The 24906-nt window shown below is 51.8% G+C and overlaps 1 protein-coding gene across 1 annotated transcript; it reads right to left on the reverse strand.

Moving 5' to 3' along the window:
• Window positions 1–413: 413 nt before the first annotated feature.
• LOC144174521 (sodium/potassium-transporting ATPase subunit beta-like) lies at window positions 414–24793 on the reverse strand. Its single transcript, XM_077703266.1, has 5 exons — window positions 24571–24793; window positions 15521–15592; window positions 13361–13584; window positions 9142–9449; window positions 414–5817 (listed from the first exon to the last, which is right to left on the reverse strand). The coding sequence occupies exons 3-5, from the start codon at window positions 13403–13405 to the stop codon at window positions 5217–5219; spliced, it is 954 nt and encodes a 317-aa protein (XP_077559392.1). The 5' UTR covers window positions 13406–13584; window positions 15521–15592; window positions 24571–24793; the 3' UTR covers window positions 414–5216.
• Window positions 24794–24906: the final 113 nt, after the last annotated feature.

Consider the following 24906-nt stretch of genomic DNA (forward strand, 5'->3'; position numbering starts at 1 on the left):
CGTTTTTTTTTTTTCGGTATAAACAGATCAACAACACGCACACATGCGCGTGAAAGCCGCCGGCGTACGGGACGCCAGGAGGGCTCTCGAACCGGAAGTGGCGGGACTCCGCGGGAGCAGACAATGTACATGAGCCTTTGCTCCTCCCGCACCGCTGTTTCCCTTTCCTTGCGCGCTCTTTGATCTTCTGTGCGATTTGGTGTACCTCGCGGTTTTGATGAGACAGAGATTTAAGGCTTACGCCTTAAAAATAGCCATCCGGTTGACCAAATAAATTATGCACAAAATCGCGCGTGCGAACGATATCTTTTAATAAGTGCCGAAAAGAGCTTCCGCGCTGCGCCACATTGAAGTCGATGCGACCCAAAGCCAATTTGGTCTTAAAGTGTTGCTCTTAGAGTCGAACGCCGAACGATGGGGGGAAGAAAATTATTTATTCCAGAAAACAGAACAGTCGTGGCTGGCAAATTTCAAATTCATACGCGTCAACATCACCGTAGAACACCCCAGAAATGCAAAGAACAGAGACAAGAAAGACAAGGAAATCTGCCTCGACGGCTCGGCGGAAGTCCTACACGTGGCAGCGCAACTTTCATTCGTCCAATACACTTTTTAGGCTGTTAGAGCCAGCGGACAGTATGTTGGGGCCACCTTTCTTCATATAGATAACCCGAAGAGTCGAGACGTTTCGGGCTCGCGGAGAACACTGAGCTTATAACAGTGCAACACACTGACCTGGCACAACCTTCTTCAAGCATCGTCTGCGCGGCAGCTTCGACTTAAAATGGCCGCTGGTGAGCACACAGCGCCACACAATCGTTCCTGTTTTGGGAGAATGTGAACGCGTCCTCTCTGGCGCCAGCAGTAACTTCACCAGTGCTGCGCGGAGGTGATGATAGTTCACGCTTTACAAACACGCTATGGAACGGGAAAGATGGACGAACGAAGGTCTTGTGTCTCATATGCAAGATATCCCAAGCCCAAGGAGAACGCATAAAGGCCATTGCGTTTCCCTCTTATTTTACTCTGGCCAAGCCTGAATTATCTTCAGCCTTACATCGTGAAAATTCTGTCTTTCAGTCTATTTTATCGTACCTCATCGCATCTTATCTTTTATCTTCAGTCCTGCTACGCTGCTGTATTTAACTTCCGTCTTTTTACACCTGCCACGCAACAATGGATCAGCACTTCTCTCGAAAAAGAGGGCTGAATCAAAGAGACAGTGACTGCCACCTGGCGGAAGAAACGTGAAAGTGGGCATAATTTTGCCGCGTTCATTGAAATCTTCTGCCTTCCTCCGTTTATTTGTGTTCAACAGCGTGATTTGTTATCAACAAAGCAGAACCAATATTTTTTGAAGCGGGAGACATCTTAGCAGCAGGACCAAGTTCCCGCCAGCGCATGCACTACAATTTCACACAGTCGAAACAGCTGTCGTGCAGGCGATGCTTTGTGCTCGCACAGTAAAGCTATACATGGTGCGTCGGAAACAGGACCACTCACGTGCCAGGTCTCAAGCAGGTTCAAACTGGCGGCAAAGGCACACTCGCTCTAAATAAATTAGCAAAAACCAGGAAAAAAGAAAAGTGTCTAAACCGTTCGAGCCCACGGAGAGTGTGCTGAGCAAGGGTCTTCTACCGTAAACTCGGCGACTTCGGTCGATGCAAACGCCGCAGCTGTTGCCTTAATAAACAAAGAAAACTAAACGTGCTCACCCAGCTGACGTTGTAACGGCGTACAGCCACACATCTTCAACACGTGCCTTAACTGAACAACAGCTTCGTGTATAGGTACAATATTTGGCCTATTAGACGCAAAGACGAAACGATAACACAAAAATCAACCTGGGGCCAATTCCTACTGGACACCGGAAAACTTTCGATACGGTTGTTTTCTGACGCGGTGTCACGTGATTGGCCGCGCCCGCGAAAACGTCACAGATGACGAATGAACCACTATAGCACAACCAATCCCGTCAGACCTGCCGGAATTTTTCCGGCAAGTTTTCCGGCACCCGTCGGATTTGGCCCCGGACTCGCGAAAAGCAGCAGTTTCGCAGTCACACTAGTGTACACGCCGAAAGACATCTACGGGAGACAATGAACACGCAAAAATTACTTGCGTAGGGAGGAGCTAAGAAGTCGCCGCCCATCGCAACCCTGTCCCGGGAGTTGAAAACGTGTGGACAAACAATGGCTGACTGATATCTTTTTTTATCTTCTTCGCCCAGATCGTCACTGTTTCTTTTTCCCCTCCTCTCGATAGCGGCTCAAAAATATAGGCTTGGCTCGCGTGTTTTATTTTATCAGAAATACCGTTTTGTTCTGAGCCATTTTGCTTTGTAACGAAGGCTCTCTACACCGACTTTGGCGCTAAAAATACCTGGGTGCCTTTAGCATCTAAACTTATGAACGCCCCTATATACACACGCTGTACAGAGTGGTTTCCCTTCTCTCTAGCAAATTAGCGAAATAGAAAATAAAAACTGCAGGGTTCAAACAATGCTCACGCTTGCAGAAATAACTCTATATTTATTTCAATTGTGGCTCCCTGAGTAACAGAAACTATATAACGACAACAATTCCGGTTAGTTCAAAATTTTTAGGTTGTAGTTAGCCCTAACTTAGGTAATTAAAGGTGAAGCGATAACCTGATTACTTTTTTACCGATTACCAGTCGCACCCACACAGCCTTAAGGGTAGGCCTAACGTTCCCTCGTTTTTGTTTGTTTGTTTTTGTTGTTGTTCTCTTGTAATGCGTTGTAATAAAGGGAACACTCGGCGGATAGACAAATGTTCCGAATAAACACTAACAATGCTGCAAATAACGCATATGACTGGCAATAAACAGAAGGGGACAAAACAATGATCTTGATAAGTGAATAATTAAAAAAAAACACGAGTTTTCTCCTCTCTGTCGCCCGCCCTCCTCGCCCTCCTCTTCCTCTTGCACGCAAGATTCCTGCGAATAGATGGCTCGCTGTCCATTGAGGCGCGCAACAAGAAATAAGCGCATAAAAATAATGACTTGAGTCTCTTCGTTCTTTTTCTTTTCCTGGCGGAGGGCTGGGGCGACTGCATAAAACACTTTCCGAGTCACACATAAGACTTGCCAGAAAACACTTCCCAGGTCACAAGGCTGTATATAGCTTACGGTCTCCTGAAAATTTACCTTAGACGTGTTGAGAACTGTAATTAGGGCCATTATTATGCGGTCAACTCGGAACGTTGTACTATGGATAAGGAATTTCGCGCAACGTAGAGTTTTATTAGTTTCTCAATGCTTCCTTTTTATCCTAATTTCAAAGTTGAAGTAATAGAAGCATGAGACAAGAGTTGTTTTTTCGGGCCTCTTAACTGGAGTCCAATGTCGAAAACCACCATTTTTTTTTTTTTTTTTTGGTGGGGGGGTGCCTTAAATAGAGTTTGTGCGCTCTTTTCTCCCTGGCTAATAGTTTCCGCCAGTCTGAACGCAACGTATTGTGCCTTCACGGCTGCCTCGTTTCCCGCAAGCCTCCGTGGAGACCATCGACTATATTATGCCCTGCGCCCCTTCCTTCTCCTCCGTTTCTTCCCCCGTGACGACAAAACTACCCTCGTATTTGTAGAGGCTTCAACTCAATGGCAGTGTGGCGTATGAAGTACTTGAAAGCGGTTGCCTTAATGGACAGTTGTAGCGAGCAGATTGCGGGTACTGTCTGTACGGACACGGTGAACGGTCCTCGCCGTTGCGCAACTCCTCTCATCGGCTTCTACGCGCATGCGCAACGGCGCGGATCGGCAGCCGGTTGCCGTGTAAAGGGGCTTCAATACCGCAGACCACTATAGCTGTCTATTACCCGCGATAAGTGGTGTAGCTAGGTATCCTAGGCCCTACGAAATCAGAAGACAAACGGCGGCTCGGCCTTCTCCCAAATGCACGATGTAACAGTAACTACGTCAGAACAAGGCCGTCCGCGGCTGCCTCTCAAAATAAACACGCGCTTTGAGCGAAAGTTCCAGACTGACTGCCTGCTTACCAACCAACCTTCCATCCCTTATTCCTGGCCTGTGTCGGTACCGACGAGCGAGATCATTTTATGGCTGACACAAAGTTTTAAATCCAATCCGGATGGAAAAAGGCGAATCCATCGTGTCTTTTTTTTTTTTTTTTTTACGCACATGACGATGCAGCGAGCCGGCTATGTGGAACTTATCCGCACTGTCGACTCACCTCATTTTCACTCAGGTCTTGGCGTCCGGCTTTTGTTCGGCGCACCGCTCCCTCCAATACAAGACAACATCTAAAAACTAGCCTTGGTCTCAACGCTGAAAACACGTGCCGTTTCATTCTCGGTTTTACTGTTCAGAGCCCCCACAATCATATAGCCTTCAATGCCCAGCTTCTTTCTTGATCTTTCTACAAAACTCGCTATCCTTACCCTTTCAAGCAACGTTACTCGACGATCACCCCCGTCGACGTACTGACGACGCATACTGTCCACCCCCGTCGACGTACTGGCCACGCGTCGTTTGAGAATCAAGGAGATATATGCCATTGCGCCGATGTCGCTTCCGTAGTGTTCCGGCAGATAACAGTCTATGATGTGACAAAAGGAGCTCCGAAATCGATGCTCGCCCATCAGTCCGTCCTGCTGTTAATATCGCGGAGCTGCCTCAATAGATGGCGGGTGAGAATGTAAGCTCCAGTAGATTGCATCCCTAGTCTCTAAGGTAGCAGCCCACGCCTCGCACTGAGTGCAGTACAGGGACCTGCGCCGGCCAAAACCCCATAGAAACGAAGGCTTCAGAATTTTGTTAGCCTCGTCTAAAGTCACGCATGGTTGCATTACCGACTGCTTCGCAGTCTCCAGACATATGTAAAGTTTCCAGTGGCACGGCTGTAGTGAGTTACGTTAAGCGAAAGATTTCTGTCGGGTTGGAGCCTGACTAGGCCTTACGATCCAATTGCTTTGGTGGCACATGAACCCACACGCGCCCGAAAATGAACCTTAGTCCTGAGCTAACATGATGCTTGAAGGACAGCTAATGTTCGCCACGTCGCGGCCGCGGTGACAGGAGGCGCGGTAACGCTTGGCTATAGACACCCGAATCATTGGCGAGTCGACGTCCGTCGTCTCGAAACATTGGTCCGTGCTCCCTGGTCGGGGGGTGGTGATACGTAGGGCGTGCGCCCGGGCGCCCCGGACGGCGCCCGGCTGCGGGACCTGTGGGCCTTCAGTCGATGAGCAGGTTGAAGTAGACCTCGGCCGAGGCGTTGGCCGGCGGCGGGTTGCGCGCCCAGAGGCGGCAGCGGACGCCGATGACGATGGCCGTGCTGGGATGCCGGAACTGGACGGCCACCAGCGGCGGCATGTAGTCCCGGTGGCCCGTGTAGGGGAAGAACTCGGTGCGGAAGCCCTGGTAGGGCGTGTACACCACCCCGCCCAGGTGTTCGCGGTCCACCACGGTGTCTCCTTCGCAGTGGAGCAGCACCAGTCCGGGCTTGAGCAGCGGCAGCAGGGGCGCCGGGAGGAGCTGGGAGGCCTCGTGCTGCGCTAGCGACGCGGGCTCCCAGCCCGTCACGTTGGAGAACTGGATGAAGACGCAGGGGCTGCCCTCCTTGTAGCCGAAGTCCAGGGGCGACGTGCACTCGGGCGCCACGGCGCGGACGTCGAAGAGGCACACCTTGCCGTGCTCCGGCCGCCGGCCGAAGCACTCAGTCACGTTGGGGTTCCGCTGCGCCCGCACGGGGTCGTAGCCCGAGACCAGGTCTTTGAGCTGCGCCGTCAGCTCCGGCCACTCGCGGCCCTCGTGGGGGAGGCTGCCGTGGCGGAACCTGCACGACGGCGCACAAGTACGTATACGACATGCTGGCGACGGCAACGAAGCGGCCATGACAGCCCGCCTACACCACCGCTAACAAAGTGCTACGCGTGTGGCAGTGAAGCGACCCCCAACATGCTTCGCCTTATTTGGGAATCTGCGACAAGCATCGACCGGTGTCGGTAGTGGCGTACAAAGACTGCAAAAGGCTGCGCACCGAAATCAGAGACACTTCATGGAGTTTCCGCTGCGGGGCTTACATAGTGAGCCACATTTTGAGCCATAGTGAGCCATAGCCAGCCACATAGTGAGCCATAGTGAGCCCACCCACTCTTCCTTTTCGGAGCTAGACCTCGCGCCATACCACTCAATAAACTATTTTACTAGCATCACTACAACAAGGTGTCACGATTAAAAGCTTGCAGTCTCCCCGCGACGCGTCTGAAGTAGAACGGAACATCGTAGAAAATCAGCCTGCACGAAACTAACGAAGAAAAAAACCAACTACCCCTCTGTCGAAACAACAACGACGGGGAAACGCGAAGCTTTCCACAATAAAGTCCAACACCAAACGAACCAGCATAGAAGGAAGGGAACCAAACCAAACCCCCTTACCATGCACGCAATTAAGATATTTCTTATCGGCACGGTTTACCGCACTGCGATTGTTCTCTCCAGTGCTTTACTGATACGGGCATTCCATTGCTTAGGCCCAACGTTTGACCATCGTCGTCGTTAGACGGAGGGGTGCATTTTATGAGTAATTTTTCACGTCCATGCCAAGGAGGTTTATCCAACCTCCTTGGTCCATGCACCCCTCTCCAAATCCAAACTGCTTGGATGGTGACGGAAGGGCGCAGTCGGATAGACGTCGGCTTCCATAGCTCCAGGTACCCAGGTTCCATTCCGACCACATTAAGCGATTTAATTTCTGTTCACTTCACACAATATCGCAACTTTTCCACCTCATACGGTGAATCTGCACACGTAAGCACAACCTGGAGGAATAGGAGCCCTGCCAACTCGTCCACGCCCTACTCTTCAGCCGCCTTACATACGGCACCCCTACGTCTGTCTCAAACCTCAAGAACAGAGCAAGTTGAATGCACTGATTCGTCTGGCTTACAAGATCACTCTAGGCCTTCCAGCTTTCACCACAACACAGAAATTGCTTCAACTGGGGCTGCATAACATGCTCCCCGAACTCCTCGAAGAACAACACACCAGCCAATTGGCACGCCAGTCCCGTGCTCTCACCGGCCCAACTGTCCACAGGGCACTAGGCCGCCCCACGCCCAACCCCCCTAACGGGCTTCACCAGCTCCTTTCCCACATCCGGACCAATATCAAGGTAGCACCTATTCCGCGTCACATGCATCCTGTGTACAACCCCGGCCGACGCAAAGCCAGAGTGGAACACCTTTAACTGAAGTACCCGTCGGCTCCGGATGCTCGCTATACCGACATCGCTCAAACCCCGCCATACCCCCCTCGACCCTAGCAGTCACGGACAACGAGGGCACCGTTCTCAACGCAGCCACCTTCCTTCATCTCTCTTCAATCGCTGCTGAAGCCACCGCCACTGCCTTCGCGGGGGCCACCCACACGCCTACCACCCACCTAATCATAATCACCGACTATCAACAAGCCTGCCGACATTACCTACTGAGATGAGTAGCCGGCGGCGCTCAAGATCCTCAAAGCCACTCCCGACCTAGCTACAATCACCATCGTAGGGACTCCGGGACATGCCTCACTCCCTGGCAATGAACCAGCACATGCTGCGGCCCGCGAGCTTCACTTCCGGGCGCTCCCTACAGGGTCAGGCTGCTCGGCCTCTACGACGGCCACTATCCCTCCCCTTCCCCCTACTTCACCGACATCCTATCTCACTACCGCCACACTCGCCGAAAATATCCTCCGCCTCACCCTTCCCTCTCCATCGAAGAATCAAGAATCTGGCGCCGACTACAAACTGGCACATATATACTATAACTCCCCCATCCTCTCCCACATGTCCCCCTCACGACTATAGCTGCCCGGACTGTCGAGTTCCAGCCACCACTGCCCACCTCGTCATCCTGTGCCCTCAACACCCTGTTCCTCTCCCTTCCACTACCCCCGAGCAGTGGGAATGCGCGCTGACCAGCTCGGACCTCCAGGAGCAGCTCAGATTGATCCAGCGAGCCACACGACCAGCGGCAGCGTGCGGCTTCTAGAAGAACTGAGGAAGCCGCCCACATTTTTTGTACTCAATAAACGTTTTGCCTCCTCCACCTCCCCCTCCTCCTCACTTCACCCACGATCATCATCACCATCAGAGAAAGTTGGCTTTCTTGGATAAAAACAGCGCGAACTCAGACGAAGACGAAGGAAGTGCAACACAAGGACAGCCGCTGGTCTAACAACAAAGTTGGCTTTCCTGCAGTGCGTCTTGGGTGGACTACAGACAACACCAGTGAGAGGCTGAAAGCTTCGCTTTAAAGGAGTCCACAGACATTAACGTGGAAAGATGTTCGAAGCGTAAAAGTAGGAGGTAAGAAAAATGCTGTTCGTTCCCGTTTAATGGACTTTTTATACTTCGTCGCTGACGTGTTTAAAACTTTGCATCAGACGTAATGTTTTGCATCTGCGTATTGTCCAGCCCACTTCCTATAGTCCCAGAGGGGACTGGTAGTATTTTAAATAAATAAGTATTGTGCACGGATTAGTTTTTTCGCACTTCAGGGGAAACAAAGTTATCCGGGAAACTGCGGAAACCACTAGACGCTTCGTCAGATGCGTCCAGTCACACATCCTATGTTTCGGATGCATTGCGCCATAACTGTACCTAAAAAGTAAAGTCTTGTCCACGTGTACGCGAAGCTTAGTGGTTTTCGAACCCGATTCATCATATATACTGTCCTCCTGACGAGGACTACCTTCTGACCTCTGCTAGTTTTTTGTCTTGACACTTTTGTAGCACTCGCTCAGTACACAAATTTCCGCTTAATTTAAAAATGCACAGTGAATTCTGCCAACTGAGTTCAATGGAAGCCAACTGCTATCATTCTTCCGCAGTCAAAAGACTTGAAAATGTTTAAATACACGTGCCTCATTCCTTGACTTGCTTCTTGTGCGCATTTTGCCGCCATTCGAAGCTTCGTCGCGTATGCAAGCGTTGTCAAGGCGGATAAGCATCGATCCTATCCACGCCTCAAGCAGTTCCCGTATGTAACTCCCCTTCTGGAGCATATCCAGGACCTCTAGCCGGGGCGCGTATCGTGGTGTACCAGCATTCCTGTTAAGCACATTCTCAGCACGCTGCGCGTATATCGTGCACTGAAGAGCTGCTCACGTGATGAGCCTGTGTTTTCCCCTGGGCCGCGGCCAGACGGTGAGGAGCGAGGCGTCGTCCGTCCAGACCACGTCGTCAGCCTCCCTGCCCGTGGAGAGCAGCGTCGCCACGAGCACGACGGCCACCAGCAGGATGGCCACCAGCACCGCGATCCACCACATGACTCGGGGCTTTGACAGCCACAGGCTGAAGCCCCTCTGCTCTTGCTGCTGCTGCTGTGGATCGGCAGACGGGGCGCCGTCCGCCTTCGCCGGCGGCGCTCCATCCTCGGGTCCGTCGGCGGCCGCCGAGACAGTGCGCAGGGGAACCTGTTGGCGCATCATCACGGCCCACCGTCACTATACCACCTGGAAGTTCGTTCTTTATGCATCATCGTATAGGGCTCCAAGCTAGGCGTTGCAGGCTATGGGTACCACGCAGGAAGAAGAGAGGCGAGAGCGCGAACTCTCGACAGACGGCACTGGAGTCGAGACAGCGTGGTTTACAGCGACGACGCGGGCTACGCCAGAAAGGTAGCCTTGCCTGCCGCTGTCGCTCTAACCGCGAATGACATCACAGGCATCACTCTGATCTCCACAACAACTCGAAGCGGTCATCACGGTGGCCATCTCCCAGACAAACGCGACTCGCAAAAGTCTAGTAGAAACTGCCTTTGTGGCAGAATTTCCAAGACTGCTCTGGACAGCCTTCTTCAGAAACTACCCAAAAGAAATGTAAAGATTGTTTGGACACCACCCCATTCGACGCTCCAGATCAACACGACCGCCCACGAAACTGCCCGAGGTCTATCCCGCCAGGCGACTCGCGGGTCCTAATTGCATGGGTGCAGAATGCGCATCCTTTCCTTAGTTATCAAGAGATAACACAGTATTATAAATTCGAAAAGAGGACCTGTCCCCCGCACACGAACCCCTGACCAGGAGTACTGCCTCCGTCTCCTCCAGACAAACAGCTTTCCTCACCCAACCGAATTCCGCGCTTGCTCTATCCTATGCAGTACTCCCCGCTTTGTATACATTCTGCGCTGCCCCAGGCTTCCCGCACTACAAGGTATGAATGTGTTTAAAAAACCCCAAGATTGCTAGAATACCGCACCCTTCCCGAGAGTAGCGGGAGAAGGGGCTCTCGATCCTCCCCGGCCGGTCCCGACTACCAGCTTCAGCTGGTGGAAAGGGCCGTTGCAGCAGGAGTATCTAATGCAGCCTTGAACTCCAAGGGACACTGAAGACGAAGACGACCAGCTAGTTGGTTCCAAACAAAAGTCTGACCTTCCCATATCCATTTTAGCGTTGATTTGGTGCCGAAAGATGCCTCAATAGCTGAGAAACCGCTAACAAACAACGAATTTCCCTTCGTCGTTTCTCTCGCAGCGATTCCATGACGCAAACAGCGGCGCCTGCTGCCCCCACTGTTTGCGTCACAAGAAACCGGAAGCAAGCGATGCAGCGGTGATGTATGGCGGTATAGCAGCAACCGAATACAACGCTACCAGGTACCAAGCGGTTACCTCAGTTTCGGTCATATCAGTCGTGCTTACCCGAACACCCATATCATTTGCTGTTCGAACCTCTAAGCAAAATGTTTATTCTTATTGTTCCTAGCTTTTTTTTGTTCTTCGATGTCCAAACACGACACTACAAAAACTTCCGTTAAGTTTTATAATCTTCTGAAGGCGTATTGTTAAAATATTTGTCACGCAATTTTAACCACTTACGGTGTATGTGGCGATGCAGCTGTAGCGGCGCGATAGCTGTATTCGTGTTTGCGCTACTTCTACCTTATTTTAGAAATCTACGCACACGAGGGGTATATTCGTGTTCTCGATTATTTAATCTATCAATCTAGAGCGAATTGTATTTTGCCTTCGGTGTCCCTTTAAGACCCCGCCCCACATTTCGATTATTGCAGTTAAGCTTTTCTCTCTCTCTCTCTCTCTCTCTCTCTCTCTCTCTCTCTCTCTCTCTCTCTCTCTCTCTCTCTCTCTCTCTCTCTCTCTCTCTCTCTCTCTCTCTCTCTCTCTCTCTCTCTCTCTCTCTCTCTCTCTCGGTTGCGGAAAGCAGGGCACTTGGGTGTCACTGCTCATATGTAAGCTGTACACGTCTGCGGCCGTATCTATCGTTTCTATTCGGATATTGGAAGCGAACTTCCAAGGCGATGCTTTACTGTCGACTCAACACAAAAACCCCGAAAGTTGCAGCTTTGCACCTGGGCGAAGAGGTAAGTGCTTGTTAGAGTTTTGCCTCGACCCGTTTTGTCTCGACTGGCACGCGCACGTACACACACACACAGACCCGATCACCGGCTGCACGCGAAGCTACCGGCCCACAGAGACTTTCGTGAAACACAGACAAATGACAACGAAAGCCTGCGATAACCACACTCAAACTCAAACTGTCTGCCATCTATACTGGAATATTGTGGGCCATCTCCAGGATTCAGCAGGCAGCATCCATATCCGCCCTTCAAAAGCTAACACAGATGAAAATATTTTCGCCACTAGCGCTATACCTCCTCAAAGTGGGTATAGTGATTTTATCATTTAGTTCAATTTTATTTTGTTTGTACTACTGCTTGTGTTTGTACCATCGGAACATGTTTGGAAATAAAGAAAAAAGGAGTAAGCGCGGTAGTAACGCACTCGGTTCCTACCTCGGGCCCCCGGGTTCGACACCCACGCGAACTTCAATGCTTTTTTTATTTACTCTTTACACCGGTGGCCATTATCTGTACCAAAAGACAACTTAGCCTGTTTTTCGAACAATGGGACACTTAGAGCACTAAAAAGAAACAAGATAACCAAGAATCACCAAGCGGTGCTTCCCCACTAGAGCGTTACCACCTACCATTCGCATTCACCTTCAGCAATGGGACTTTCAATTTTAATGCGAGGGCATTGAATGGGCCATTCAGTGCTACTGCTGGCGTCGGAATCTGTAGCAGGCCCTCGAAATCCAATTGGCTGCAGCGCGCTTCATAACGCGGGTCTCAAGGAATAAAACACAACGAAAAGGACCGCGTGGGAATGCGCGGAGCCACGTGGAAAAGCAGTGAGTGCCTCTATAGCCCGCGGCGCGCCAAACTTTACGTGGCACTCGATTGAATGTCAATGTGTCGCATTCAAAACTTGTAAGTGCTTAGGCGTCTTCGGAGTTGTTCATGGTAAATGTCGGCAAAAAAAAACAAAAAAAAAACATTTGCAGCTTTCCCGCTCATGGCAGTTCTTTCAACAGTGATTACTCTGTAGTTACTTAGGGAAATGTAAAATACTTTCGCGCATCTACTATTGGGGTGAAAACTTGCTTTGTGCACAGTTTCAAGTCTACCACGTTGCACGACTAAGCTCCAGAGCCATGGAAACTATCCCTTACAAATTCATGGGGAGTAAGATTTGACGGCGAATTACACAAAAAATATTAAGAATCCTGGAAAACTTTTTTAGGGTTTTCCTCCCCACGTTGACTTGTTGCTTTATGGCAAATATCACTTTCGTGAAGTGGTTTTGCTAGGTTTCTGAGTGGTCGGAATTTTGAGTGAGAAAGCTGGGGATGATTTTCGCCCACAATCCCCATAAAGAGATCGACAAAAGAACAGAGGACGACCTAGAGAGTGCGGAGAGGGGTGACGTCAGCGACCAGGTGGCGGCATTGGCTGCGGTGGCGCTGCGTTCGCGCCGCTGCCACCGCTGTTAATTTTAGGGGCCTTAGCCGCTGCTAGCGTGCATCCAGGCACACTAGCCGCTGCCGACCCGGTTGCTAGAGGGACGTCAAGGGGAAGTACTGGAGGCTCGCCTTCTCCTTCTGCCCGGCGCGCCCGTCGCACGGCGTCTCCACGCTTCCGGCCACGGCTTGTAAGCGTTGTAAAATATGGCGTGGAGCGAGTGCAGGGCCGAGCAGGCTACAGAATAGGATAAAATAGCAATTACGGGGACGAAATACCGATACTGGCTGCCGACGAGGAGCGGCAGGCAGCCAATGCCGCTGCTAAAGCGAGCAAACGTGGCCACTGAGACGGTTAGCACGCAAAGCACGGTTGGCGCAGTGCGCAAGGAGCGTGCGAGAAACGCCGTGCTGCGAGCATCTGAAGCCAGAACAAGGTGTGCGCATCGGGCCGAGCCTCGCGTTGGGGAAGGAGAGGTGTGTTCAATATTTCCTATTAATTTTTAGTAGAATCCATCATTCATCTTTTTTTCTTCGCTGTAAGTCAAGCTCGCTATGCCCACCTTTTCGCTGGGATCCTGCGCCACGGGCTCTGGAGGAGGTGCCATGGCCGCCGCCCTGCTGTGGTCGACCACAGCGGCGGCCAGGGGCGCCTCAGTGGCCTGCGACGCCGCCTCCGCCCGGGGTGAAGCGGCCGGCGGAGGGGGCTCGGGGCTCGCCGGCGCCGCTGCCGGAGAAGACGGCAGCGGACTGCGCGGCTCAGAGGGCGCTCGCAGAGATGCCGCGCCTGCGCAGCAACAGCGTCGGGGAACACGACAAGGAAGACTGACGGCGATGTTGTTGTACTCGTACACAAGACACGCAACACTCATCGTCAATGACAGGCCTCGATGACAGGGGCGGAGTCACAGCTCCACGAGCCGTTTAACCGGGTTACGCATTATAATCCCTCCAGAAAGCATTCCCCTCCACTGCTCATCCGCCACTTATTCGCCACTCCGACATGGCCGCTCCAGAACCACACCCACTTTGTCATAGTGCGAAATAGAGATGCCGCACGTTTAACGAGACACCTAGTGTAATTTTAACAATGTTCACACAACTTAAATCCTTCGCTGCGCTCTTCGCATGCGTTCACCCATCCCACAAGATTATGCTGGTATGGGATCCTGGCCACGCCAACATGGACGGCAATGCCTCAGCACACGAGCTTTCCCGGTACTCTTCCCGAGTCCATCCACGCTCTCGCCAAGCCTGCACCACCCCTACAGCACTGAACACTCTTTATATAGCCAGGCCCACCAACAGCGTATCCACACGCTGCGTGACAGAAGGCGGCGTTTTCCAGTCTGCCCCCTGCCACCTCCCGTGAAACCGCATAGATCTGTGGTTCCAAAAGAGCCCAACTCCCTCTTCTCACGTCACCCCGTTTCCACAGCATACATGGGGTACTCTCGCGTCCCACTTGCCGTGCGCCTAGCTGCTTTATCCACACTTCAGTACGTTACCCTGGCTGAGGATTTCATCCACCAGACCTAACGCCCCACCTTAGCTCCCGCCTAACTTCCTGGGAGGACTGGCAGAACCCGGGCCAAGGCGTAGACGTCAAGTTGAAGCAAGAACTCCTAGTGGCCCACTGCCTTCGAGTTAGTGACGGCATTAGGCTGCGGCACGACGGCTCGGAGGGTTGATCTAAGCAATAAAGTTTTTGTCTCTCTGTATGTGCGTGCTTGTCGCCCGTACGATGCCACACGAGCAACAAGACTGCGCATGTGAACACCAGGAAATAAAACTTTTCTTGCTCTTGAAAGAAAAAGCTAGCTGGAGCGGGGAAAAAGAACTTTTTCGCCTCATCTACGCCCGAACTTTGGCATTACAAAGCAAGTTTGCGCTTACATTTGCTCCGTAGCAGTCCTCTCAACCTTAAAAGAGGTGGAATCGGGACGACGTGATACCCTGGGTTTTAATTTAAACACTTGCTAGAGAGGCTTCAGACAATAACGACGTCGTGTAAGCGTAAATATAATACCCCGGTATTTTTAATAGAGCGCGCATAAAAAAGCTATGCTGGCAACCGGCACGTAATTATAGTGTACAGAACCGAGGTAATTATAGTGCACGAAATCCGTCGCATTGAAGATGGCCTGAATCCTGCCATTTCAGTGCTGTCATGTACGCTAAATGGAGCGAAATGGACTCCACTTTGCTGATGAGACAGCACACCAAGGCGTGTGCAATGTCTGCACTTGATGCTGTGAGGAATCCTGCGTACGCCTCCCTTCTCGCACCCTTCCCCAACCTTCCACCTCTCCTCCCTACGAATGAGAAACAATGCCGCCCAACTGTGCCATTACTCGGGTCTCAATTTCTGGCTTGGCAAAGGAGGGTTGCAGGATGTGCAGCGAGATATATAACATTCACAACAAGTGCTTAATAATGTTATGTCAGGTCAGCGATGTACCCCTTCCCAGAAGTTGCCGTGTACCCTAACGTGGCCGGTATACGCTAATATCAACAGAAATGCGCAATTTATGAGCGTCACTGGCGTTTGTTCAGCAATGCGACTTTGAAATCAACATTCGTAACCCTTGTTACATGATCAAGAACACCACAAGTCGACATCGCTGTTGATATCGTCCTCACAAAGCGCTCGGGGCAATACATCTTCAGCATGCGGTCGCAAGGGAAAAGTTAGGAAGACACGAGCGTTCGCCCGTACTCACCCTCTAAGGAATCACTAAAAAATAAACCTCCACATCCCGACACTCGACCGGAGAGGGCTCGTTCAGGTGCACCTGCGTACGGGAACGGACGCCATGAGCCGCCGGACACGACCACACAAGGCACCTCAGGCCACCGCACAGCACAACATCCGCTCGGGACAACACTCACTGCTGGGCGCCCACTCAACTGCTGCCAAGCGCGTCCCGTCACTTGCATCCGGGCTAGGGCGGCCAGCGACGACGGTTCGTTCAGCGCGCACGACGCGCTCTGGGCTGCTGGCCTCGCGCGCGCGAGCGCGTCAACAAACGCCTGAGGACCCCCCCAATCAACGTCGCTCAGCGCTTTTATCCGCGCCAAGGAAAAGCCACGCACGGCACCCATTTCGTTGTTCATGCACTTGTCGGCCTGCGGTAACGACAACATGCGGGCCGGTTTGTGCTGAGCAACAAAAATCGGGCGGCCTGCTATGGCGCTAGGGTAGCGGTGGTTTTACACCAGGGGAACCAGAGGGGAGGGGACGGGGGGGAGGGGGGGCACAGGAGGGGCTCGAGCCCCCTCTGTTGTCAAGAAGGGACTCAGTCCCCTCTACCCAGTCTTGTAGCGACTGTACAAGTTAATGCTCCGAAACAAAACAAGAAATACTGGCTAGAGTGCATGGTCCAAAGCGGGAGATTGATCAATACGACGACTGGGTCATTGCGCCAGAACACCGGTCCCGTCTGCCAAGGCTAATCATTCGTTACTTAATTCCCCGTTCGCCTCGTTTTTTTTTTTTTTTTTTTTGTTCTGATGACTTGTTACTGCTGCTCCTGTAACGGGAAGAGAGATTATTTCCTTCCCATAGTTTGAACTTAAGATGTAGTTTCTGTCACGCGTGAAGGCGTTTGCAAGTGTATTTAGAGTGCCACGCGGAGGTGTACGATTGCTTCTGCTATCCTTAGTAAAGAACAATTAAACCTCGGACCTCGGTGAAAAAGCTATTCAGAGGCCGAACGAAAACGCACTCTGGTTTTTAGAAACACAAAATGACAAAAGAAAAGACGAACATTTGGCTGCTATAAAATATAGGTAGCGGACAAATAATAACAACCGAACAAAAGTGTCCTTACGCGTAAAAAAACTATCATTATCAACGATTGTCTTAAGCTGCCCCCTTCAAAACACTTCAGAAGTCTTCGGAAGTTGAAGAATGAAGTGGGGAGGGGGCGGGATGCTTGAGCACCATCCCCCCCCCCCCCCCCCCCCCACTAATGCATTCATAATCAAGGGTCCCAGCCTCCCCAGCCCTATATAGCAAGCCCTAGACGCGTGTTCGATAAATTACCATGCCATTCAAGGACGTAGCTTCAGAGCTGCCGCACGCCGGTTTACATACGTGAGCACATGAGAACGCATCCTTGCGCTTGCTGTGCGCTCGATGTCGTCACCGAATAGAGTCCATAACGAGGAACTGGATCACACAATCCAACGCCTGGCCAAGCGCTCGGAGTCACGTTTATATCATTTCGAGCGCTTCTACAGGCGTGTGGCTTGGCCAGCACTTCATCAGGTTTGGCGAGCGCTTCGCAAATACAAATACTTTATTTGCAGTCATAAGGGTTTGTCGATAGACACGCAGGGTCGCCAAAGTCAGCGCTGCCCATGCCACAACAGCCTGCGGCCATAGCCTGGGTCCTACAGGTGGAGCGTTCGATTGGTGAGAGGTGACATTTAGCTGCAGCAGCGTATACGGGTCCAGGCACAGTTCCTGGGCGTGCTGCGTAGCCTTTCATAATGATTTAACATGACATGCAAGCGAGATTTATCCGGTCAGCACTGAGGGCATCTTCCGCCAGTGGGCCGTTGCACGTGGAAGAAACTATTGAAGCCAACAGCCCTCTGGACTGGGTTAAAATTCGAGTTAAAATTCTAGGCGTGTGGGGAAACATATTGTGTAGCTATTGCCACGGGATGCGCCATTCGTGAAAATATTCTAGGGCCTCTTAATCGATAAGCAGGCGAGGCCCTTTGCAAGTGCACCCGCCAGGTGCAGTAATGGAGCGGAACAGATGACCTCACTCCCAGGACACCCAGCTGTATTTCATGGCCGTGGCACTGCAAGCGCCACTCCAATTACTCCCCGACTGCAAATAGACAGAGCATGACACTCTTTAGGAAACGGGCTATATAAGTAGCTTTCTTGTTATCGCAGAAGGCCCTGCTCCGCATGACACCTTTTCGTACATCTCTTCGTTAGCTATTGGCGCCACCTTTTTTTCCCTTCTTCATATCGCACGTGCACTTGGACGCCTGCCCTAACACGACGGCGTTCCAGCAGTTTACACTTCTAATCCGCGGCTACCGGTATGCAAACATCTTATTTGCACCGTTCCCGTGGCACCAGCCATATGTTTCCAATGGTTATCGCTTACACTATGCAGACAGGGGAGATAGAGGAAAACTTCAGACCATGCGGAATAGAATCAGAGGTGGTTCCATAGAAAACGCTTGAGAAAGGGGAAGAGGGAAAACTCTGTGATGAGCCAGATACATCGAAGCATGGTTAAGCAGGAAAGGGACATGCACTGTAGGCTTCTTCGTGGGACGATCGCCATTTCTCCCTCTTCACCTTTACTAAATCCGCCCACTGATGGAATTCTGGCAACGTCCACCAGCAGTCCGGCCCGAAAGCGTCTTTCGAGGCAAAAATCCCACGTGAGCTTTTCAAAACTATAGGCCGCAAACGAACCGGTACAAGCACAAGTTCCCACGTGTTTGTACTTGACCGGGGGGGGACAGGACAGGAATACCGGGAAGCGTCATCCCCTTCCCTACGCCCGTCCATTAGTAAGGCTGAGCGATTACGACAGAAAAGGGGCGAGAACGCTGTAGGAGGAGTTTTGTTGCGGCTGCCGTGGCGTGCGGACGTGTTTTCTCGCTCGTCCGCCCGCGGCCGCAACGGTTCGCGATTTTGCCGGCCACACGTCGCGGCCTTGGCTGTGTGATTCTGCGATGGGCGCTATGCTGCGCCGGGCCGTCGAGCGTTAGCTCCGGCTTGACAGTACCCGCCTATTTGCTTGAATCATAACCCAGCAAACTCCCAAGGTTCGGGACCACCGTGGACCGCACTTCGCATCGCAGCCTCGCCTCCACGCATCACGCTTCACCGCTCCGGACGCAGCACGACGCTAGGCTGTGCCTGCCCTCGGATGTGTGTTCGTGCGCGGTGGACCCAACCAAAGTGGCAACCCCTCACTTCTCTTCTGTCTATTCTTTCTTTACTTTTCTCTCCCCAATCCTATTCTTCCCACTGTATTCCCACCCCCCGGACTGGGTTGGTGAACCCCCAGATGGGTTTAATAACATCCCCAGTCCATTTCTTTTCACCCTTCCGTTAAAATCGAACCACAACTACTACATGTAGTAGATTTCTTTCCCATGTGCCTGAATACATAAGCAATATGCTCCCCTCCTTCAGAGTCCGTGTATGGGCGTTGACGCCGTTGGGTACGACGGAGATACTGTCTGTGAATAACCCATTCAGCGCGAATGCTTAATTTGCTATTTTACACGGTGGCGTCCAAGCTTACGTAAAGTTGATAAAGCTGATTTGATTGATTGATTGATTGATTGATTGATTGATTGATTGATTGATTGATTGATTGATTGATTGATTGACTGTGGGGTTTAACGTGCCGACGCAACGCAGGCGATGGAGGCGCGCCGTAGTGGAGAGCTCCGGATTAGTTTTGACCACCTGGGGATCTTCAACGTGTGCCAAAAAGGTGATAAAGCGAATTCGCACGGGCCGTACGTATTCCACCAGTAAACCTGCGAATCAGGGGGCGATCCTCTAACGGCCAACATTCACTCGTAGCAGTGCAGATGAGGCGCATCCTCCAATCGTGTGTTTATAATTTTTGGCGCAAGATTTAATTGTTTTAAACACCAACCTGACAAATAAGGAAGATACAGAGATCAAAGTTATTATATGAAACCGAATTAAAGCTGCCACAATACATAGGCATGCGAACAAACGGAATCTACATGGAACACGCTCTTCCAAGTTCAGACAGTGATAACTTGCGCGAAAAGTGCACCGCCAAACTATTCACGCTCGTATGACGGGTTCCCCCACATAGCTATTGTGAAATTATCTTCGCCACACTTTCGAGGTGTATACCCCGCGCCCACCATCAAATGGCTGGCACAGATGACTAGATAACAATGGAACAAAAGGTCAAAGGTCCTTGGACGAGACAGTTCTTTGTCGTACTTTTTACAGCGAAGCTGTATGGGGTTAGGGTGCCGCAAAAATGTTCGTGTCCATGGGCAAAAACTACCAGCGCCATGCGTGCAAGAGCAGGCATTGTTCTCGGGTTGCGTTGCATCCATCACGAGGTTTTGTCAGCTAACAGGGCTCAGCGATGATGGATTCAGCGACGTCGGGAAAAACAATGGCCGGTGCCCATCGAGCCTCTGCGGCAGTGGCATGATGGGCATTGCCGCTGTGCCTCATCACTACAGCCGGATGTTACTCCGCGCGGCGCAAGTAGCGCGTTACTGGGAATAGTTTGAACAAGGCACGAGCCGTTTTCGTCACTTTTTAGATGCAGAGCATCTGATTCACTCGCCTTGTCCCTCCGGCGTCGTCGTCGTTGTCGGCGTTGTCCGCCCCCCCCCCCATTCTCCTCGCCGCGCCAGCTGCGCTCTCCGCCGCTCACCCCCTCTCCTCTCCGATAGCGAACACTCTCTCGCGACAGGCATTGGATTGGATTCGATTGGCTCGGATTGGATTGGCTTGGATTAAATTGGATTGTGTTTGATTGTGTTGCGTCATAGCCGCGGCAGACGCGCTGGGGCCGGCGCATGTGCAGTACTCTCTCTTCCGCGGTTTCCTCTCCTTCGGGCGCGCTGCGCATATAACCGGTGTGCCGTTCTCCGGCGAAGCAACATCCACGCTTGGCTCAAACACCTAGAGTCCACGCCGCTTTACAAGTACGCCAACGTCGTCATCGACTGGGACCGGCTTACGCAGTCCCCTCAACGTTATGCGCGCTTTAAAACGCGGCCCCTTCGCCGCTCCGCCTATGCGTCGCATCTACACAGGGGTTCCCGCGAGGGGAGGTGGGAGTTTTTGGACTTAATATGCTCCTAAACTACTGCAGTGACAATAAACAAACTACGTGAGAAAAGGCAGACGATATCACGCATTCATAGCAACCTCCTTTCAAAACGCGCGCCCCGGCCCGTTGACATCCGGGTCTGTCGCTTAGGAGGAGTGATACCGTACATGAGCTATTGCCGTTCTTAGCTTGTTTTCGAGTGGTATGCGTAGCGATGGGGAGGCCCCATGTTGTTAGAATTCCTGAAGAGCAGCGTGCGTACAAGGAGCAAAGGCGATAACAGCAACAGGAATGTAAGAAGCGACGTCGTACGGCAAACAAGAACAATGCTGAAGATCATGCTAAAGATGCCGGCCGTAAGCGGCACGCCGGACAGGATAAAGAAGCAAGTGCCGTGGTGCCAAAACGCATAACTTTAATGAGGCGTACGCGAAATTCAAGGCAGACTTTCTAGACAGTCAATTCGGATTCATTCCGTTCGCCTCCCGCATGTGGGTCTTCCCCTAGAACGGCGAACATGTCGGGATGTACACGCCGTCGCGGCCAACGTTTATATAAACGTTGGTCGGTCGCGGCCCTTAACCGTCACGTCCTGTTCAGTAGAAAGCACGCAGCGATATGCGACATTTAAACCGTTTTCAGCATGTTCGCTTCCAACGCACAACCCCGATTTACAGCTGCACTGGCCAACCACCTCAGCGGGTTCCTGAATGACCTTGGAATTTTTTTTTTTTTTGCACCAGCCTGACTTGACTTTTCCGTAGGTTCTGCCGATGCACAAAATAGTGCTAATTAGAGTGCGTTTGAATGTGGGAATTTCAGTCAACAGTGCTTCTTGCCGTTCCTTGCGGTGGGACAAAAATGTGTGCTATGAAATGCAGCGATGTTCGGTCGCGTACTTCCTCCTGATGGCCCTAGAGATCTCCACGCTGTCATCCCAAGGATGGTTGTAAGATCTCAAAAACAAGCTCTCGGAATTGTGGCGAGCTGGAGCCTTTCGGGAGACATTCAAGTTGGTAATGTGCCGCGGCGTAGGCTCCAACTCGCCAGAGGGCCGGAGAGCTTTCAACCCTTGATGGGTTAGTCTGATTACTTTGCAGATACAACCATTATGTCTTTATACTACAGTGGGGAAATATGTTTGCGCCGCCGTTTTGCATGTGAATGCGTAATTTTACCGAAGGTAAAAACCACACAAAAAAACATGTTGGACTGAAATTTTTATGCAAACTTAAAGGAGTACTGACACGAAATTTTTATGTTACGTTTTTTTCGCTGCTATGCGTGCCTACCAGCCCACTAATCATAGAATGACAGATTAGACGGTCGACCGCAGCGTAAACATTCATTTACGGCGTCGTTTATTCGTGCCAGTTTCGGTTTCGACTGAAAAACGCCGAGCGGCCGCCATGACAGCATGTATAACATGACGTCACCATTCTTGCCGTATCGCTGCCTCTCTGGAAGCGCGCGCGAGCGAGCGCACGCGCGCGCCCAGACCGGCCGAGGTTTTCGCCGTCCCCACAGGCCCGGGCAGCATGACGTCAGTCCCAAAACCATGACGTGTACACACGCCCGAGCAGCGCGCGCCAACCACAGCCAGCGCGTCGGCTTCGTCACGGGAGCCCCGACGTCGGCAGTTTGGGGCACGTAGCAGATGATGTCACGTCGGCCCGCTCTGGGCTTTCTCGTGCGGGCGAAGATTAAAATGGATTTTAAATATGTTTCGCTGAACGGTTGCTGTTGAAACTTGCTGAGAGATTTCTCCTGATAAAAAGGAAGCGTTTTACATAGTTATCTCAGCTTTGAAATTTCGTGTCAGTACTCCTTTAAGGTAGTAAGCTCGAGAATTTCTAGGTGTGCACAGGTAGATCTCATAAAGTATTCATCAAGTATAAACATAGTAATAGTAAGACAGCACGTATACTTCGTGTTGACTGGTCATATATTAAATAATACGGATAACTGTATCTATGCATCTCAGCAAGATCAAACGCTCTTGTAATCGCACTATCGCTTGTAATAGGGTTCCTTTACTTTCAATGTGCCGTTCGTGATTTCGACCCCTATTGTATTGTATTTGTCATACCACTAATCATGTTTTCGGCGCTCTTTGACCTATATAGGCACCCTTGAGCCGTAAACACTAACTGCTACATATTCCTAACAGACATAGGCTTTCTGGTCCCCAGCGCTTGTCAGTGTTCTTTGTCAAGCGCAACCTTCGAGATACACGTGTGATCCTTTGGAGCAACAGTTCGCATTAGCGAATTTCGAAACGATTGTATCATCCTTCCTAATAAGTTGACGCCCTGCCTCAGGCAAAATCCTGGATCCGCCCCCGGGACGAACAGACAACGCACCCGCGATCGTCACTGCCTACATGGCACCCATCACTGCACACGGAAACCTACACTCAGGGACTGAGTTGCTACGGCAGCTCCAAACCGGATCCATCCTCGCGCCGGCACGCAAGTGGGTCTGGCAGTCCAGTGGCACATCTTCTGGGACTGTGTCCGGTTTCAAGATATATCAGTGACTTATCCGCCGAAACTCCAAGAAGCAGTGCGCAGTAACGACAAGGACGTTCAATTTTGGGCCGTCCACCGGGCCCGGGGCGCGATCGAAAAACACAGACCAGGCGACACGGCAACGGGATGCGTTGGCACTATGCAGACAACGCCAGGCCCGCGTCGCGGCGCTTAAAACCCGCAATTTTGCATGCATCCATACATTTATACCTAACATAACCTAACGTACACTGTGAAAGACTGAAATCATCTGTGAAATCGTTTTTTTCCAATATGCTAAAATTCGTTCCAGCGATACCACGATACTCTTATAATTTTTCCTCCACACTTGTACGTAATGAGCCAAAGTATTAATAAAGGAACTGCTTGGACCGGTATTCGTATGTTACAACAGTCGAATGTTTCTGTACCCCTGGTGTGTGTGCAGCGGCAGATACACGGAGATCGAGAGCGGGGGTGATCGTACCTCTTGCCAAAGGCTTTCCGAACTAGCACTGCCAAGGCTACAGCTGCGGGCGTTGCGAGGCTTTCCGCCAAGTGCGACGAAAAATGCGTTTTCCTACCCGCCTCAGCAGCGAACGCGAAGTCCGGAAGAAAAAAAATTACAGTACAAGGCTGCGGAACGCCCACAGTTCATTCCCTACCGATTAGCTTCCGCGACTATCCCTCCCATATGGGGAAAAAACAGGAAAACAATTGTAGCTGTTTAGAACTGTACGCAAGGGGAACTGCAGCAACGAAGGCGTGGCCCGCGAGCTTCGTTTCAATGCGGAACAATCCGCACCTGCAGCAACCTCTCCCCCAAAGCGGCTACGGGGCGTCAACCGTTGGCAGAGTGCAATTCGCGCGCGAACCAATGCAGACGCACACACCAGCGACCGCACAGCCGGCTCACCTGCTCAGGCCAGTTCCGAGCTTTGGCCGCAGCGGGATGGGAACTGCACTCAACTGTCAAGGTTAACGGGACAGTTCCCACTTCCGACCGTGACGCAAGTGGTCCCCGCAATCGGGCCGGAAACCACGGTCCTTTCCTTGACGTCACTCGGTTCTGGCAGCGGACGTTTCGCGCCAAAACAACACCGCGCCCGAATAACTAGGGCGCCTCAACGACCTGCCGTAAACAAGCCGCTCCCACCTCGTCAGTCCCAAAATACAAACTCGCACCCGAAAAAAAAAAAAAACAGAAAAAGGATCAAAAGAAAGAAAAAATCAACGGAGCAGCAGCAGCTCCGCAAACGTGGGATGCGGAGGAGCTGGCAGAGCGCATCGATCCGCGAGCGCTCCGAGACGCCATCGCCCCAGAAACTGCACGAAGCGGGACGCGCCGAACAGCTGGCCGCGCCCGCCCGCGCGATGTTCCGCGGCCGAACGTAATGCCCCCTAAACGACGTAGGACGGAACCACGTCCCTTACCTGAGTGGCGACGTCCATCGTGTACGGCATTGCCGGTACTCCAGCGGCAGCACAGCGAGCACCGATAGAAGCAGCAGCAGGCGGCACGGTTTCAAGCGACGGAGCGCGCCGTCCACCCAGCGGGCTCTCGCGCATGCGCCGTAGCCTACTTCCCTAAGAGCGACACGCGCGCCGAAAGGAGAGGCCGGGATTTTTTCCCACTGCAATCCCCACGCGTCGCGTTCGATTTGCGAATACCTACAACCCTCCAGGAGTCGTGCACTGGGACCGCGCATTTTTTTTCAAGTTTCCTGGGCAGTAGTGCGGCCATTTATAATTGCTACTTAACATCAGGCG

This window comes from Haemaphysalis longicornis, unplaced genomic scaffold (assembly GCF_048455015.1).
Source record: "Haemaphysalis longicornis isolate Haplotype H1 unplaced genomic scaffold, Haemaphysalis longicornis Haplotype H1 scaffold_3, whole genome shotgun sequence".
In the NCBI taxonomy this organism is placed as follows: domain Eukaryota; kingdom Metazoa; phylum Arthropoda; class Arachnida; order Ixodida; family Ixodidae; genus Haemaphysalis; species Haemaphysalis longicornis.

Excerpts from the sequence above, each read along its gene's own strand:
- LOC144174521 (XM_077703266.1), bottom strand. The coding sequence starts at position 13,405 with ATGGCACCTCCTCCAGAGCCCGTGGCGCAGGATCCCAGCGAAAAG. Across the intron at positions 9,450-13,360 it reads CGCAGGATCCCAGCGAAAAG|GTTCCCCTGCGCACTGTCTC; the intron begins GTGGGCATAGCG and ends ATGCGCCAACAG. Across the intron at positions 5,818-9,141 it reads GGAAAACACAGGCTCATCAC|GTTCCGCCACGGCAGCCTCC; the intron begins GTGAGCAGCTCT and ends GCCGTCGTGCAG.